This window comes from Pelecanus crispus, chromosome 3 (assembly GCF_030463565.1).
Source record: "Pelecanus crispus isolate bPelCri1 chromosome 3, bPelCri1.pri, whole genome shotgun sequence".
NCBI lineage: Eukaryota > Metazoa > Chordata > Aves > Pelecaniformes > Pelecanidae > Pelecanus > Pelecanus crispus.
Genome location: NC_134645.1, coordinates 115,944,444 through 115,961,971, shown reverse-complemented (window position 1 = coordinate 115,961,971; position 17,528 = coordinate 115,944,444). Strand labels below are relative to the sequence as shown.

General features: G+C 46.0%; 1 protein-coding gene across 1 annotated transcript; it reads left to right on the top strand.

Annotated features, from left to right (window-relative positions):
- Positions 1–5,128: 5,128 nt before the first annotated feature.
- On the top strand, positions 5,129–16,275 carry ODC1 (ornithine decarboxylase 1). The gene is made up of 12 exons (XM_075707272.1): positions 5,129–5,162; positions 7,743–7,851; positions 7,991–8,136; positions 8,306–8,479; positions 8,647–8,819; positions 9,105–9,239; positions 9,399–9,480; positions 9,799–9,882; positions 11,181–11,343; positions 11,431–11,543; positions 11,827–12,041; positions 13,998–16,275. Exons 3-12 carry the CDS (start codon positions 8,035–8,037, stop codon positions 14,137–14,139), a joined length of 1,383 nt encoding a protein of 460 aa, XP_075563387.1. The 5' UTR covers positions 5,129–5,162; positions 7,743–7,851; positions 7,991–8,034; the 3' UTR covers positions 14,140–16,275.
- Positions 16,276–17,528: the final 1,253 nt, after the last annotated feature.

Here is a 17,528-nt window from a genome sequence, read left to right as displayed (position 1 = left end):
CTGTGGTGAAAACTGAGACACTAAGCTTTCCAGTCATCCTTACTTTCACCGCCAAATGTTAGTATGTACTCAGAGCTTTGCACTGGGACATACATTAACCAGAAGACAAACCTTTGTGAGCAGATGTCAGTATGTGCACCATGCACACACAAAGTCCTGTGGGGCTGGGCTGTGCTCACCAACACGTGCCATGGACTGCCGTCATCCCCTGCCTCCTCACATCGTGCACTGAATTTCCCATCAGCAGTTGCAAGTTTGCTGAGTCTGTAACCTCACCGTGTTTGCACAACTCCTGAAGATCCGATACATGAGAGAGATCTTAGGCATTAATGAAATGACCAATACTGCAACGTGTTCATTTCTGCAAATTGTGGCATATTTCAGGTCCTGCTGCTGCTCCACTCTGAACAGTGATCTCCTCTCTGAGTGGCTGTTGCAGCGTGTGCCAGACAAGACACCTACAGGGGTCAGATCCAGCACCGACATCATCAGTGGTCATCATTTGATGTGACACTCGATAAGTTTACAAGCACCAAATGCTTCCTCGTTCAAAACTTGACACCCACTCAAACTCTCAGGCTGCTTCTGGAGTAAATCAAGGTCTGTCCCGTGGCAGGCTCAGAAGCTGGATGTGAATTATGTGTGGCAGCAATGCCCCTTGGTCCCAGCAATGTCTTCACCATGGCGGAAGACAGTCATCTACATGAGAGCGAGATGTGGTCTACAGGCTGAACACCACAGTGCTGTGCTAGCAGGACTGGCCATTGCCTCCCCAGTCTCTGGTGTAAACAGCACTCTACTGGCTGTACGCGCAAAATCACTCTGTCACTTCCATGGTTCCCTCTCCATTGATTCCACAGTACAGGCTGACCTCTGCTTTTCAAGCTAATGCTCAAGAGTTTGCAAGATCTGTTCTCACTCTTCCTGACTCATGGAGAATTTTGACATTGTCTTCACTGAGAGCAAGATGAGATGAAGAGTCTATTAAAATACAAAGTATTTTAAAAGTCAATTATACCATTATATGTTGCCTATAGAATCCATGTATTAAATACAACAAATGCTAGAGGCAAATCTTATGATCTGGCTCACCTCTGGTGGGTGCTGAGCTCATCCAAAGGATGATGATACAAACACCTTTCTGTATCAAGTGTATTTAACAAAATGCATACGAGAGCACTGCCTTTTTTAATTTCTTTTTTTTTAATCTCAAATCTGTAAATGTGAAGGACTGGGAAAGCCTCAGACACAAAACTGGTGCTGTAATGTCAGAGTTATGTGCTTCACCTCATGGCATGTGTCTGTGAATGTCTCATTTTGAACATACTGGGGCTACTTTCTCCTAATAAAGGCAAGTTAGAAAACAGAACCATAAGCATTTCTGCAGTTCAGCTGCAAAGCAAACCTTTTCAGTCACTTCACAAGGTTTTTGGTCACTCCACAAGATTTTCAGTCACTCCATCTCCTTTAGTTTTGCCACTGCGAGGAGCTATTTTAATTTGTCGCTCTGACTCAAAAGAATGCAACATCACATTTGCAGCACTGAGTGGCAAGAAACTGCATTCAAACGCCTAGAAAATGTGTAATAAAAGATGGCAAAAATGTATCCTGGAAATATATTGTTTCCTCTAACCTCCTTTTTTGAATGACAGGGACAATTTATAGCTTTTTTTTCTCTGTGCAATGGCCAACAAATGGAAAGGGAGTGAGGAGCTGCTGTCCCAAGAGAGCCGGAGGCAGCCCCACAGGAGTCCCCCATGCATGTGTCCTGCACCCCGCAGGCTGCAGAGGATCTCCACCTCGCACAGGTCCACGGCTCAGCACACCCCAATCCGGATTCTACTCTCCGCAATCCCGGGTAAATCACTGAATCTCCCTCTATGCCACTTTTTCATCCATAAAGTGGAAGTACTGTTTACTTACCTCCATGAGCTGTCACAAGGCTTAATTTCTTAAGTGCAAAGCCCCTGGATAGACTCGGAGGGAAAGAAAGCAGTTGAGAAATGTCAGGCGTTACCTCAAGGTTTCCTCCATCTGCTGTGATGGTGCTGGCCGGGGAGCCTGTCCCTCTCCCACTGGGCAGCTCTCACTGCCTGGCCAGTGTCTGTAGGAACCTGGGGCTTGACTCCAGCTCTTCCCAAATTCGGGGGTCTGCAAGAGCCAGGAGACCCATCACTCAAGCAGGACCAGGGACCGCCAGGTTGCTGCTGCTGCGAGATGCAGGAGACACCAACAGCTACAGGGCAGCCAGACAGTCCTCCCCATCCCCTATCCCTCCACAGCAGCAAGGGCCCTGCTTGGAGAGAAAGCGAGGAGGGGAAACATCAGAAAGATGTGGCCACAGTCTCCTGCCAACAAATGCTTTTCCAGTGCCCTCTTCTGGAAAACATTTTTGGCCCATGCAGCTGCTTCGTGTAAGGTAGTTTGAAACTGGCGGTGACTTGCGAGGAGCTGCAGGAGCATCTCCCAGCTCTTCAGACGCCGGATCTGCTCTGCTCTTGTCACCCGTGTACCTGTGCAGCTCCTCATGCCCTTCACAGCAGCTTGGCCAGGCCCTCAGGGCTCTAGCCAGAAAACGGGCAGCAAAGGATGTGCCTCCTTGCTCTCGCCTGATGTGCATGAAGCCTGTCCTTGGCTGTCCCTCGGCATGGAGACCCAGGGCCAGACCCCTTCCCTCCCAGTACTGAGGCACCTCCTGCAAACCTTGTGCCCCTCACAGCCAGCCCTTGCCGCAGGCAGCTCTCAAGGAGCCTCCAGAGACAAAAACTGGGAGGGGGATAAAACATTTTGGTAATCCCATCCTTTTGAGACGCTGATGTAACATCACTATTAATCACCCACAAACAGCTAATGAATGCGTCAGTTCCTCGGATAATTGCACCCCAGAGTGGTTCTTGCTGCCTCTTTTCACTCAGAGTCCAGCCCATCTCTGCCTTCGCTCTCCAGGCTCAGGTATGGCTCCGTGTCGTCTCACGTCCGTACCTGAGTAGTGCTGGTGCCCTCCCACCGGCAGCTGCCCACCGGCGTCAGCCAAGGCCGGTCAACACGGACGCCAGTGGGGACGGAGCCGTGGGCTCCCCCGCAGCCCCAGCTGGAGGGTGGAAGGGGAGAGGGGGGACAACGGCCAGTACCGGGCGCATGGTGGAGGGCTGGGGCCGGGTGATGGACACCATCCGCATCCCAGCCTCAGCCCCTGCTTTTCTGCCAGCTCAGCGAGCAGCTGGGCTCCTGCAGTGGTGGCACAGCCCTTCACTTGCCTCTCCGGCCTCTTTTCCAACACCTAAATTGCATCTGCTGCCCATGGAGCCAAATCTAGAGACTTGCGAGCCCAGTTATTTGCCCTGTTAACCGGCAGAGGAGGAGGTGTGAAACTCCTCTGGGTTTTTGATGAGCTATCTTGACACAGGCAATGCCGTGCAGCGACGGGAATAGCTGTCGAGGGAAGGTAGCGCCCGGAGACCAGCTGATGTGGATGCTGCATGCTGGCACGGTCTTCCCCACTGCCTTCTTGCTGTTATTTAGAAACCCCAATTCGTGCTTGTGTGTGTGGCCACATACACACACACTAAATATATTTTTTTAAATCTTCAGGAGCTTTTGTTCCTTCTTTCATTTAATTATTTTAAACAAAGCCAGCTCTGTCCCCAGACATTTCTTTTGGCTGTGGCTCAAACCCGCCTTTTGTTTCTTATCTGCTTGATCTTAGTGTTTTCCTTTATTTTACTCCTTCAGGGGATACTTGTGCAGCCTCAGCCTTGCCCCCCGCTCCCACTGACCTGGCTCCTGCAGCCAGTGGGGACAAGGACATCCCACTGATCCGCTTCTGCCCAAACACGGTGGGTTTTCCAGCTGGGCTCGGTGGGAGAGGACGGGACCTTCGAGGCCGGTGGGCACAGCCTTTTTCATACCTCCACAACAGGATCCCGTGCCCCACAGCGGCTGGTGTTCCCCATCACCTTTCTCCACGGGGGGCTGAGGGTTTTCCCTGCAGCGTGGTGCCCACCTGGCAGCCGTGCGGAAGGACAGGGGCCGGCCAAATATCTCCGCCTGCAGAAAGCCACGGCCCTCAGTTAGCTCTTAAATAAAATAGCCACTGGTGATTTGGAGGTGTGGAGCAGGAGTGCCCCGAGCTCCGTCCTGCAGCGTGGGCTGCAGAAAGGTTTCCTGCAAATGCCCCAGAGCGGGCAGGGTGTAGAAATACCCTTTTTGGCACGGCAGTCATTCCAGGGCTGAAACAGAAGCGTGTTAAAAGTTAAGTGTGGCATTTATACCTGCTTACAGCTTCCCCCAAAGGTCATTTTTTAAACAAGTCAGCGCACAGGGAGACAAAACAACCCGTACAGTGGAAACAGGTATCAGTGTTGAAGGAAAAGCAAAGGAAAAAACAATGGCCGGTGTTAGAAGTGTTTTGGATGACGGCCTCGGCAGGCGGGGATGGAGGCAGAGGCAGCGGCCGGTGCCGGCCCGTGAACCACAGGGGCCGTGGGCACCACGCCAACGGGGCGGCTTCGGGGGGACAAACGCTCCCGAAGGGTCACCCCACGGATGGCACACGGGCTCAGCGTTTCCCTTCTCCGGCACCTGCCAAAAGCATCCCCCCGGCAGCCAGAGCCCTCCGGCCTCCCGCAGCCGCCTCGCCACGTCGAGCAGCGCGCCCGAGGGTCGCGCACCGCGGGCCGGGGCGCCGAGGCCCCTGCACCTGCCGGGCTGCAGGGCCGCCCGCCCGCGGGCCCCACGGCGGCGGGGAGGCGCGGGGAGGGCGGCCCGGGGCGGGGGCGGGGGGCGGCGGAGGCCGCGGCAGAGACCGAACGCGCTCGGCGCACGGCGGGGGCTGGGGTGGGCGGGGGCGCGGCCTCCGCGCGTTCGCCGCCGACGTCACAATAGCGGCTCGCCGGAGTCCCTACCCGGTCCCAGCCGATCGGGGCTGGTTTGAGCTGGTGCGTCGCCATAGCGACCAGTGCCTATATAGGCGAGGGCGGAGCGGCGCCGGAGCTTTGTCAGCCGCGGCGCCCCGCTCGCTGCGCAGGCCGCGCTGCTCCTCAGGCGGCAGGGCGCATCCCGCCCGGCTCCCCGCACCGCGCCCGGCTCGCTGGAGGAGGCGGAGGCGGCTCGGAGCGAGGGGGGCGGCCGCCGAGGCTCGACAGCGGCTCCCGCTGCCTGAGGTGAGGCGGGCGGCGGCCGGGCCGGGCCGCGGCGGGGCCGGGGCGCTGGGCGGAAGCCGGCCGGCGCGCAGCCACGTGTCTCTGGGGCCGCTGCCAAGCGGCCCGGGCTGGGAGCCGGCTCTGCCGCGGGGTGCGGGGCCTCCCCCCGCCGCCCGGGGAATCCCCGGCCCCGGCGGGGAGCGGGGCAGGCTCCGGGCGGCTGCGAACGGGTCGGGCCGGCTCTGCCGGGGGAGGTGTTGGCGGCGCGTCCCGGCAGCTCGGGAGGGGACGGCCCCGCCGTGGCCGCCGGGCTGTTTCCGGGGTGGGAGAGGCAGGTGCGTGGCAGGAACATGGCTCCGGGCGCCCTTCCTCGCCCTTGCGCAGCGGCGGGCTGGCCGGGCCCCGGCCGCAGGCGGGAGCCCTTCTGCTGCGGGGCGCCGGCGCCTCGGGGCCGGGCTGCGGGCAGAAGGAGGCTTTGCTGAAGACGTGCCCCCGGGCGAACTGAAAAACGCCTCGGGAAGCCTCCGTGCGGGAGGCTGGGGCCTTGGTTGCCCCGCTGCCGGCTCAGGCAGCGCGGGCCGAGCCCAGGCGGGCAGCCGGCTCCGCTGAGGGGCCGTGCGGGGCCGCAGGGCAGGAGACCGGCGGCGGGGGCCGGGCCGCAGCCTCCTTCCCCGCAGCAGCGGTCTGCTAACGCCGGGGTCAGGAGCCCCTCGGGCAGCCTTTCTAGACGCAGCTTTGGTATTTGACTACGGAGGCTGCAGGCGTGAGTCAGCTGTGTCTAAATACAGCTGCTGAATAAGGGAATGTTCTGGAGAACAACTTCTAAATGAGCACAAATTGCCTTTCTTCTGGGAGGCTGCAGACGGTTTGCACACAATCCGAATAGAAATACACACTGAGGGGCTACAATTGGCATCTACAGGCTCATGTGCTGTCTGTGTTCTGTGTAATTACGCTGTAGTTAAACGCGCGGAGTAAGGTGGAGGTGGAAAGTTTGCAAGAACTTCTTAACAAAGTCTGCTGTGACCAGCAAAAGTAATTGCCCTTTTAGAGGTTAATAGGAAAAGTGCTTTTTGTGCAGCTCTGTGGAGAGGGGGAGGAGAAACTAAATTCTTCCTGATGGTGTTCACTTCTCTTAACCACAGCTGGAAGTCCCTGAACTGCGTTCTGCAAAGCTGAAACATCTTGTTGAAATCATCCTATGATAAGATGCAGCTTCTCTTTAGCAACAAACAGTTTCCTGAGTAGTGTTTAATTTGCTGTTCCTTATGGTCCTTTCAAAGAGGCTTTTAAGAGAAGACTTTAATCCAGCTTCTGGGAGAATTAACACTGCATGTGAATGAGAGCAGGGGGAGAATGAGGCTTGGTGGATTGTTGGGTTTTATTTCATTAGAGCTAAAGCTTAATCTACTTTGAATCTCAAATCTGATTTGTCTCTGATAAGTGAGAATTGATCAAAATGCAAGGAGTAGTTCTTGACACTGGCAGTTCAGGTGCCATATGTTTCTGAAGGCTGCTATGAAGTTGTATAATCGCTGACTTCTCAAACTCATTCAGTAGATAAAGTTTAATGGATTGTAGTATACGCAGTGTTTGTCTTAGAACCTCATTAATCTGTAACAGCTGTAAAACATACGTTGTTTTTCATACAGTTTATAGCCAGCTTTTTTGAAAATAGAGGAAACACTGATGGAACTAAAGATTAGTGCATAATTTAGAGTTTGCATATCTTCAGCCCCAATCTGTATGAGTAGGTTGAGGGTAAAAAAAAAAAAAAAAAATGCTGAGAGAAGGAAGAGGGCTGGACCCAGCTACATGAAACCTTATCTTCCATATGAGTCACTTGCACTGCATGACGCTTTAAAAGGTAGTACACACTTCTGCTTGAGTTAACAGCTTAGCAGAGTAGACTGTCATTCTCTATTTGGACGGCCCGGTAAAAGGGTGACTCATATGTTTTGCTATGGACTTCATAGGTCTTGGATGGCAGAGGAATGTATTTTTGCTATTTAGTTCTGGTTCTCAAGGGACTTTCTGCTTGGCTGGTAGATTTCTGTTAACAATGAATATTTGTTATGAACTACTGTAAAATCCTGTTATAAAGGGGTAATTGGGATCACTGTTAAGACTTTGTCTGCAGATCACAGTTAGGAACCACTCTTTTAGTCTGTATCTGCCACTCCTGACAGCTGAGGGTTTTTTTTATGTAGCCTAGAGGTCATTCATAGAACAGGGAAACTCTAACCACCAGCACAGCAACTTCAAGGAAAGCCCTGATCTTGTGGCTGGTTTATGCATAGTCTGAACTGTAGTGAGAAGTCAGATATTTGACTGGCTTTGACATAGTGGGAGTTGTTACTACTCAGAGGTCAGTAACATCCTCAGATTCCATCTGTAGTAACATGTAAGCCCTTTTCCCAGAAACTGGTGAGCTACAATAGTGCTGAAGAGTTGTTAAAAAAATAAGTGGTAAGTAGGTTGGCACTGGCACTAACCATAGTATTAACAACTCTGATGTGGAGGTGAAGGAAAAGACAGTGGAAACTTCAGGCACTTAGACTAATAATATCTGACAATTTTTTGTTTTGTTTTTTTGAATAGGTTGAGTACATCATACAGTTGCTGAACAGAGGAGAACTTGCCTTCAGGCTAGCAAGATTATTTTGTGGAGTGCCTCCTTGGTTCTGATTAAATCTGATCTGTCATCTGTGTAAGTTCCTAATCTATGCTGCTGTTAGTGATCACTGTAGGATTTGTATAATTGTAAATTATATGATTTTAAGTGAAGTAGTGAATGTAAACCATATGACTTCAAATGAAGTAATGCATGGCTTTATTTGTATCAACAGTTTGTACTTAAGTCCTTTCACGTAAACCTGAAATCTCGGAAATCATGAATAGCTTCAGTAACGAAGAATTTGAATTCACTTTTCTTGACGAAGGCTTTACTGCCAAGGATATCCTTGACCAAAAAATAAATGAAGTGTCATCTTCTGTAAGTATGGTAGGAAGATTGCTGCATTTTGTGACGCTGCAAATTTATAAACTAATGGAACAAGCTGTCTTTGCAGATCTTCTGCAAGGCAACCTCCTCGTCAAATGCTGACCTCTAGGCTTATCCTGTTATCTTTTGTTTGTAACTTTAAGATGTGTATTTGCTCTAGGATGATAAAGATGCCTTCTATGTTGCTGACCTCGGGGATATTGTAAAGAAGCACATGCGATGGCATAAAGCCCTTCCTCGGGTAACCCCCTTCTATGCCGTAAAATGTAATGACAGCAAAGCTGTAGTGAAGACACTTGCTGTTCTTGGTGCAGGATTTGATTGCGCCAGTAAGGTAAGATCTCGACTGCGTTCTGATCTGTGACACTAATACATGTTCAGCTTTGCAAGATGCATTCATATAAAATTAAAGCATAACGAAGAGGTGTCACTTGTTGTACTGATTAGTTTGATCATCCATCTAGAAATATCTTTCACAAGTGTAATCTGTTCTTTCTTCAGACGGAAATACAGCTGGTACAGAGCATTGGCGTACCTCCCGAGCGAATAATATATGCAAATCCCTGCAAACAAGTATCTCAAATCAAGCATGCTGCCAGCAGTGGTGTACAGATGATGACATTTGATAGTGAAGTAGAACTAATGAAAGTTGCAAGGGCCCATCCAAAAGCCAAGTAAGTTATGCTAATGGTTTTATAATTCTTGCTTGGGTTCCCAAGTTATGGAAACATCTGCTGTTACCTGAAACTTGTTCTTCATTGGTTAAGATAGGCTGCAAAATTATGAGAAAACCCTACTTCTAGCCAGTGAAACCTAATCCTGTGTAGTTTACAGGTGCATTAGGAAGAGACAGAGAGGAAAGCTTGTATGTTTAAGCTCAATCTCATTCTAAGGTCATACCTGTCTGATGATGTCTTTTATACTGGAACTTAAACTCTCATTTTTTTCTTTTTTTCTAGGTTAGTCTTGCGCATTACAACTGATGACTCCAAAGCAGTTTGTCGTCTGAGTGTTAAATTTGGAGCTACACTTAAGACTAGCAGGCTTCTTCTGGAGCGTGCAAAAGAACTTGACCTTGCCATCATTGGAGTTAGGTGAGTTGATAAGATCAAAATACAGTCATATTAAATAAGATTTCTTTAAATGGTCTCTGCCTGACAATAGAGATGCCTTTGCACATGGTGACTTGAGTTTTGTATAAACTTCTTGACTAACTTGCCAAATAGCAACTGATATTTTGTATCTCTTTGTAGTTTCCATGTTGGAAGTGGATGTACAGACCCAGAGACCTTTGTTCAAGCCATTTCTGATGCCCGCTGTGTGTTTGATATGGGAGTAAGTCTAGTTCTACTTTCTCTGGAACTACTGCTTAACTGTTGTGGCAAAACCGAATCAAGTGTAAAACTGTTACAGGGTTAAAAGCTAGCTGTCACTAACTTCTTGTTGGAATTTTGAGGTCATGGTGGCTTTGACCAGTTCTGCAAAACTCATCTACAGATGTGCTAAAATCAGCAGCTCAGACTCAAGTGACTTACTTGAACATGAGTTAGCTTTGTTCCAAATCTTAATAAGATTACGTTACATTATTTTTTAAGCTAAAATGATAAACTAAGAACTGTTTTCTTGACAGTATTGCCATTAATCTCATTTTAGGCTGAACTTGGCTTCAATATGTATCTGCTTGATATTGGTGGTGGCTTCCCTGGCTCTGAAGATGTCAAGCTTAAATTTGAAGAGGTATAGCTTTGCTAAGAACTTCTCAGGTTGTGGAGTATTTTTGAATGTTGATCTGGATTGAACAAAATACTGCTTTTTCTATTTGTATGCAGACACATTTGCAAGAAAGTTTGTCTGCTTGGTCAGAAACTTAATTTAGAGGAAAAGGAGAATTAATCTGAAAATGGAAAATGAGATGAACCCGTTAGATACATAGCTGAATGACTGCGTAAACATGCAGAGATATCAAACTTGTAAAGCAGGTTTTAATTGCAGGCTTGATTCTTACTGGCATAGACTTCTTCCAGTAGATGCTGTACTTCAGACTATCTAGATTGGCAGTGCTCCAAAGTAGGGTGAAAAGGTAGTCCTGAACCCATACTGTCCTTCTGAGTGGCAGCAAACTAGATCAGTGTCTGATCTGATTTACAACTAGCTTTTGGATCGTTTTTTTCATTGATCAGTGTTCTCCAGTCTGCTTTCACACAGAAATAGCTCTGTTTTCAGAAGAGACATGGAGGCTGGCTATTAATAGGACTTCAACTTAGAGCAGTGTTGTCAGATCGCCTGCCAGTTGAACCTAATGTGTTTTTAAATAATGTTACATATTTACACAAGGAGACAGCAAATAAGTTGCATAATGTGAGGTTTTCTGCTAATAATCTGGGCTAATGTTGTCTCACTTGTAATACCTCTTAATGAAGGCTGGCTTCTCATAGTGCAGTATTGGCTTACATGAAGCATCAAGAGCAAATGATGTTGTCATTGGGCTCCATGGCATAACACAGCCATGCTGTGGCTGGAGGCAGGTTAATAATCACTGATAACTTCAGAACTTGGAAATAATTGCACATGAATGCAACTGAATTTCAAATGTAATGATAAAGCCTTCTGTATTCTTAAGATCCTGTGAGATACTGCATCCTGAAGAAGCTAAGCCGGAGGATATTGTATTATCAGCAGAACTACAAGTGGACCAGAAATTAAAATTGAAGTGTGAGGACTTGGAGGGCATTAATGCTGGTTTAATGAGTCTAGGAGGGTGATTTTCTTTAGACTCAAACACGAGCTGTTTGGTCACTTAAATTTTTAAGCTGCAAGTGATGTCTGCTTTTGTTGTTTTGTGCAAACTTAATTGCAGACAAAATTTTGAATGGGAAAATAAAGCAAAAGCAATCAATAGAGATTACAATATGCTCATAGTTATTACACACTTGACCATTCATTGTGACCATGAAAGTCTGACTTCATCTCAGACTTCTAAAACAGCACCTGAGTAACTGCTGAAGCCCTAACATTGGCAACTGTTTCTTCCCTAGATCACAAATGTAATCAACCCAGCACTCGATAAATACTTTCCTTTGGATTCTGGAATAAATATTATTGCAGAGCCAGGAAGATACTATGTTGCATCAGCATTCACGCTGGCAGTCAACATCATTGCAAAAAAAATTGTATTAAAGGAGCAAACAGGTTCTGATGGTATGTAAATCTAGGCCTAATCTTACTTCTAGCCAACTGTGTGTTTCTTTCCAAACATTCTCTTACTGGTGTCTCAATGTCTTCCAGATGAAGAGGATGCAAATGACAAAACTCTTATGTACTATGTGAATGATGGTGTCTATGGATCATTCAACTGCATCTTGTATGATCACGCACATGTTAAACCAGTTCTGCAAAAGGTATGCTCATTCAGAAGTATCACATACTAGTCATGTATAATGGATGTAGGAGAATCCTTGTCACAGCAGTCACTTCTCTGTTGACTGCTCCCTTCATGTTGCCAGAATTTGGCATTTGACATATGAAGTATGCAGTGGAATTAATTCAAAGCCAAGGGTGGAGAAGGACCTGCAAGCAGCTTCTCTTCTTCTCTGTGAGGTGGAATGTTATACTAATTATGATATTACTTCTGGAAGCTCTGTTTTGATAGTCAAACTAATTATACTCAATTTTCTTCTTTAGCGGCCTAAACCAGATGACAGCTGCTATTCCTGCAGCATATGGGGACCAACATGCGATGGCCTAGATCGTATTGTTGAGCGTTTTAATATGCCAGAGTTGCAAGTTGGTGACTGGATCCTGTTTGAAAACATGGGTGCCTATACTGTTGCAGCAGCTTCTACTTTCAATGGATTCCAGAGGCCAACAATACACTATGTGATGTCAAGACCAGCATGGTTAGTAATGAAGTATCTTGATCCATCAGTGCTTTTGATACAGATGACTGTAATGAATAGCTGATGTCAGTTGGCTGCCCCTTAACAAACAGGGCCATAGTTTTGGTGACCTAGCTCTTGTAAAAACCTCCTTGTGATGTGGAAGAAGGCAAAGCCTCTGAAGGTTTTTGCTGTGTGCTTAGAACTAATGCTAACACTAACAATTACTCTTCTCTGATGTAGTCATTTCCAGGAGAGGTGCTTTTAAAGGGGCAATGTTAGGAGTCTTTTCATTAACCTGGGCTTCTAGCTGGTGTTTTTCATTCTTGCACAGTGTACAGAATCATTGCAGATTCTTTACAGTTAGCTTCTGTGACCAGTAATTAGAGACCAGTCACAGTTCTAATAGTACACTGGCTTCTAAATTGATAGCTTGCTAAATCCTGACTGCAGGATGGAGGAACACTCAATAGTGCTGCTTCATAATATGATCTGTCTGTTTATTCGAGAGCTGTTCTTGGTTTAGGTTGAGCTCTGGCTCATTGCTCAGTGTAGAGTGCTAGATTTCCATGGGAAGTTATGAAACAGGTAAGCAAAGAAAGCAGGACTACCTCTTGAGTGCAAGGATACTGTGAAACTGCGCCTTAAACAATAGTTTAAAGTTACCTGGATGCTGTTCTGTGCAAGACAGGTTAACGGACTGCATCTTGTATAAAAGTGGGCTGTAAAAGGGGAAGCCCTTACTTCTGCATTGCCAGTTTAGTAGGCAGACTTCAGAGAGCATTTGGGCAGCAGTATTACCTTTGCTCTTGGGTTGCTTTCAAATTTACTGAAAATCCTTAAATTGATGGCAATTCCTGCCATAAAAGTAAGAGGAAGCTTCCTCCATTCTTTTACTAGCCTTGCCTCTATAAGCAAAGCTTGTATTGTTTCCTTCCTTTGGTGAAATCTCCTGTCAATTGAAGTGTTCCTCAAACCAAATTAAGCTTTTAGACTTCCCACAAGAATCCAGACTTGTGTCTAATTGAACTAAAAATGTCTCTGCAGGAGAATAATTAGCTTTTTCACTATAGCACTGGGTTTCTGTTAAAATGTAGTATTTGGTCTGAGGCATGCTGAGCTTAATTATGTAGACATAACCATCATCCAAGGCTGCAGCCCTCTTTCAGCCCTTTATGACCTCCAGTGTTTCTGTTTTGGCAAGAAAATTCTGTGATACAAGCTGGCCCTTAACAGAGGGGAATGTATCAATGAACTTATGGTACAGATCTTTCTAGCACAGGCAAAAGCTTTTTGGAATGTAATCTACATGTATAAAGGTGTACAACTAAATCTGTGGCTAGATAACTGAAAGATAAGGAACAAGATGACTACATATGTGTAAAAGCTAGTAGTATATGGGGAGCCATGTAGTAGCACGACTTCTTGCCTTGCATATAACATAACTAAGTCCAAAAACTCAGTCAACTGAAGTTCTGAGTATGGAAAGAGTTGTGTGGTTCTGACTGGTCAGCTCCTTTACATTCCCTGTCTGTTATCCGTACTTTTACATGATTCAAGTTGCACAGGAATGTGAGGGTGTGCGATAAGGGACAGCGAGTGACACAGGTCTGAAATTCTGAACTATTGAGCACTAAGTCATTAAATCTGTATAGCATGTGGTATACAGATATAGCTACAGGTATATAGGTGCATCTTTGCAGATCTAGATCCTACTCAGAAATGGTGAAACCAGCTGGTATTGGCACTTGCCCTAAAGCCTAGCTAGCCACAAGTGACCTGCATGGACTCCTGCTTTGATTTTTTTTTTTTATATTTTACTTTTTCCATCTGGTAGTATTGCCTGGATTGCAGACAATGAGTAAAAAGTTCATTTTATGCTCCCTGGCAGTAAAAAAAAAAAAGTACTTTGCTTACCTCCTTTTTGGCACATTGTAATGAAACACTTTCTGACTGTTGCTATTCTTTTCTTTCTAGGCAACTAATGCAGCAGATCAAGGAGCAAGGGTTCCTAGCTGAAGTGGAGGAGCAGGATGTTGCTAGTCTGCCACTCTCTTGTGCCTGGGAAAGCGGAATTGAATATCCAGCAACTTGTGCTTCAGCTAGTATTAATGTATAGGTAATATTTAGTAATTAACTGCAAGGTTAGTCATTGAGTTTAGGGCATTTGGGGGACCATTAACTTAATTCTTGCTAGAATTTTTAAGTGTTTTTTTAAAATTTAGGTTTGGCATAAATGCAACAAAAATGACTAGGAGATGGGTCACAATTATCTGTGTTCCTATGGAAACTATTTGAATATTGTTTTATATGGATTTTTATTCACTTTTCATGTATGCTACTAAAGACTGACCCTCAACTGTCAAACAAGTATTTGTAGCTTGTGTATGGCAGAATGGGCAAAGCTTAGTGTTCTGTGACCTACCTGTTTTAAAACAAAGTATATTGAAATAACTGGTCCTGTGTTTGGTTAATCTGTTGAAAATTAATCTGTCATGGATGGCTCTTTCTGCATTTATGAAGGCAGACCAGATGCTGTGAGCCCAGAGCTTATTAATAAATAATATAATTGCCATCTCCTCCCATATCCTTGCCTTCCCAACTTAGTGAAGTGAAGGAACCCCTTAATGGGTAGGGAAACTAAACTGTCTTTTTAATGTGTGATTAGAAAAAGCTTGACTGCCAACAAGTTGAATACTGTGCAAATTCTTGTGGAATCACACTTGTCTTTCACTATTGAACGTGGGCTTAACACAGTTGCATAGTTCAATGCAGTGCTGTCTATAACTGCTGTGGCCAGGACTGATGGCTATTTAAATGCCACCTAGTCATTAATGAGAGAATGCAGCACAGGCTCCATGGCTGCCACTGACAAGCTGCTTGTTATGTGTGTGAGGATTAAAATGTGTCATGGGAAAATTTAACAAGCTGAAACTATGTGGCTGACTAATAGGTGATGACTGCTCTCTGACCCTTGTTGCTTTAGTATAAAATGGGTGATAAGAGATGGGACTCAACATCCTTTGTGCGTGCAATACAATTAGAAGTTCTTATTTCATGTCATGAAATACATGCTACCCTGTTGAACTTCTGACTTTGGATTAAATGTGATAAATTACGTAAGTAGTAAATACTAGGAGCTAATACAGGGTGTGTTGATAAAATTAGTGAGTCTGCTTACTGGAGTAGAGCATTCTGACTTCTATTTAATCTGATGCTAGCTTGCTGCCACTTGTTGCACTAAAATTGCAAAATGTTTCCAACAAACTAATCGGTCCCAAATCTGGATCTAGTCCATTTGCCAGAAGGTCCTGGACTGCAGGCATCCCTTGGCAAATGCCTGATGTGTAAAGAGGAAAACGTTAATGTATCAGGTAACTGTGTAAAGCTTCAGCTAACTTAGAGTAAGGTTAAAATTTAAATGGTCATCCAAAAAGGTAGCATTGCTGCTAGAAACAGTGACTCTAGCAAGATGAGAAATAAAGCTGTTTCCTTGCAAGCAGCTGTGAAAGATGATGTTTTACCTTCATTCTGTGCTTTCAGCTGAGACTACACACTTAACTAGCTGAACTGATAGGGTAAACAGAAGTGATGGTACCTCGTTCCTGATTTTCTTGAAGCATCCCAAGTGACTTTTTTCTTATTTCTTTATTTGCTTTGCTCCTAGCTTCAAGCTTGCAATTGAAAAAGCACTTGCCTTTATTCTTAGGCATGCAGTAGCCAGCTGTTTGGCTACTGAGCTATGCTGGTGCAAACTTCAGTACATACATACAGTGGAGCGATAGCCATAATCTCAAAAAAAAAAACAAACCACCAAACCTCCCTGCATCCCAACCAGGGTTTCTTTTAGCTTCTCCAAATTCATGTGGACACTTAATGATTCTTAGCATGAAAGCCAAAGTAATGAATGGTAGCCAAATGTTAATACTGTAACAGTTTCACATCTAAATCTTGCCCCCCTGTGAGAGCTGAGTGCATTTGAACTGTGGAGATATCCTAACAGCTATGCAGACAAAGTACTCTTGGAAAGCCTGCAGTTGTCTAAAGGGGATGTAGCTACTTTTTAAACCTGCCTGTCCAAAGGCTAGGGATGGTTGAGCCAGAAGGGAGTATGGCTGTAGTAAGACCTTACATGATACCTGCACTAGCAACTAGTGCCCTGGTAGGCAAGCGGCACAGTCTGGCTTCCTCTACTCACAGCCAGTGGACACCATGTCCAGTAGGTAGTTTGAAGGCAATCACTTGTGGAAGCTAATTAGTAAGCTTCCCCGAGAGGAATTTGGCAGGCTGCCAATTAGTTTCTTGATCTCCCATTTAGTTTGATTGGTTGCTTTAGCTATTTCATTAGGGGTTTGTCTCAATTACATCTGTTTTCTCTGCTGGAGGTCAGGACAGTGGCCACATGCTAATAAGCGTTTTGATTAACTTATGATGCTCCCCAAAAGAGATGTAGCTGACCTCAGTTCTTTCCTTTTCCACACCAGGTATGTCATAGCCTCAGATGGTGGTAAGTCATGTCTAAGGAGAGTATCAAGTGCTTAGAAAGAACTGTTAATCTTCTTGAGCATCTTGTGTATAAAAAAAAAAAAGGGTTTTGCTAGCTGACTTTTAGTACTTGTGGGAGGAATAAATCTTTGTAGTAATGGTGGTGTGTTTTTAAGCGAGACATAAGTTTCTCATTTTAAGTTGGATGATGCTGAGCAGATATTCTGGGCTTTGGGATACTGATGTCCTTCATCTCACAGCTGCCCTACTCCTGGCTTCCACAGAATCTTAGTGGTCCTTTTCCACTTTTTCAATTGATTTTAAAATACACCAACTGATACCCAGACAGTTCCCAAGCAGCGATCACTGCTCCCTGGCCAACTCCCCCCAGTTTCTATACTGAGCATGACATCATATGGTATGGAATAGCCCTTTGGTCAGTTGGGATCAACTATTCTGGCTGTGCCCCCTCCCAGTTTCTTGTGTACCTGGCAGAGCATGGGAAGCTGAAAAGTCCTTGACTAGCATAAGCAGTACTCAGCAACAACTGAAAACATCAGTGTGTTATCAATATTCTTCTACTAAATCAAAAACATAGCACTATGCCTGCTGCTAGGAAGAAAATTAACTCTATCCCAGCTGAAACCAGGACAACCTCCGTTTCCCCAAGCCTTAGGCCATCAAAGCTTTTGCTCTCTTTTGCCATGTTCATTGATCAAATCCAGTTGTTCTAACTGTACATCTTAATTATTCCTCCTTGGAGCAAGCTTGTCTGATATGGGAGGGAGGGAGGAGCTGCCTGCCAGAAAAATTGAGATCAGCTGCATTTGTCATGTAATTAGCTCAACAAATATCAAAGTTGGAGCCAAGAATAGCCTGTGCCTTTCAGCTTGCTTCTTGCTGACTGTGCTCTGTACGGTGCTGTCTGTCTCACTGTGGACTTTGTGGGCCCATTTGCAGGGACTGTGGTGGTGTTCCTGCTCCTAATGTCCCTGGCAGCCACTCCCCTTGCTGGCAGATGCA

Excerpts from the sequence above, each read along its gene's own strand:
- ODC1 (XM_075707272.1), top strand. The coding sequence starts at position 8,035 with ATGAATAGCTTCAGTAACGAAGAATTTGAATTCACTTTTCTTGACGAA. Across the intron at positions 8,480-8,646 it reads GATTTGATTGCGCCAGTAAG|ACGGAAATACAGCTGGTACA; the intron begins GTAAGATCTCGA and ends TTCTTTCTTCAG. Across the intron at positions 11,544-11,826 it reads TTAAACCAGTTCTGCAAAAG|CGGCCTAAACCAGATGACAG; the intron begins GTATGCTCATTC and ends TTTCTTCTTTAG.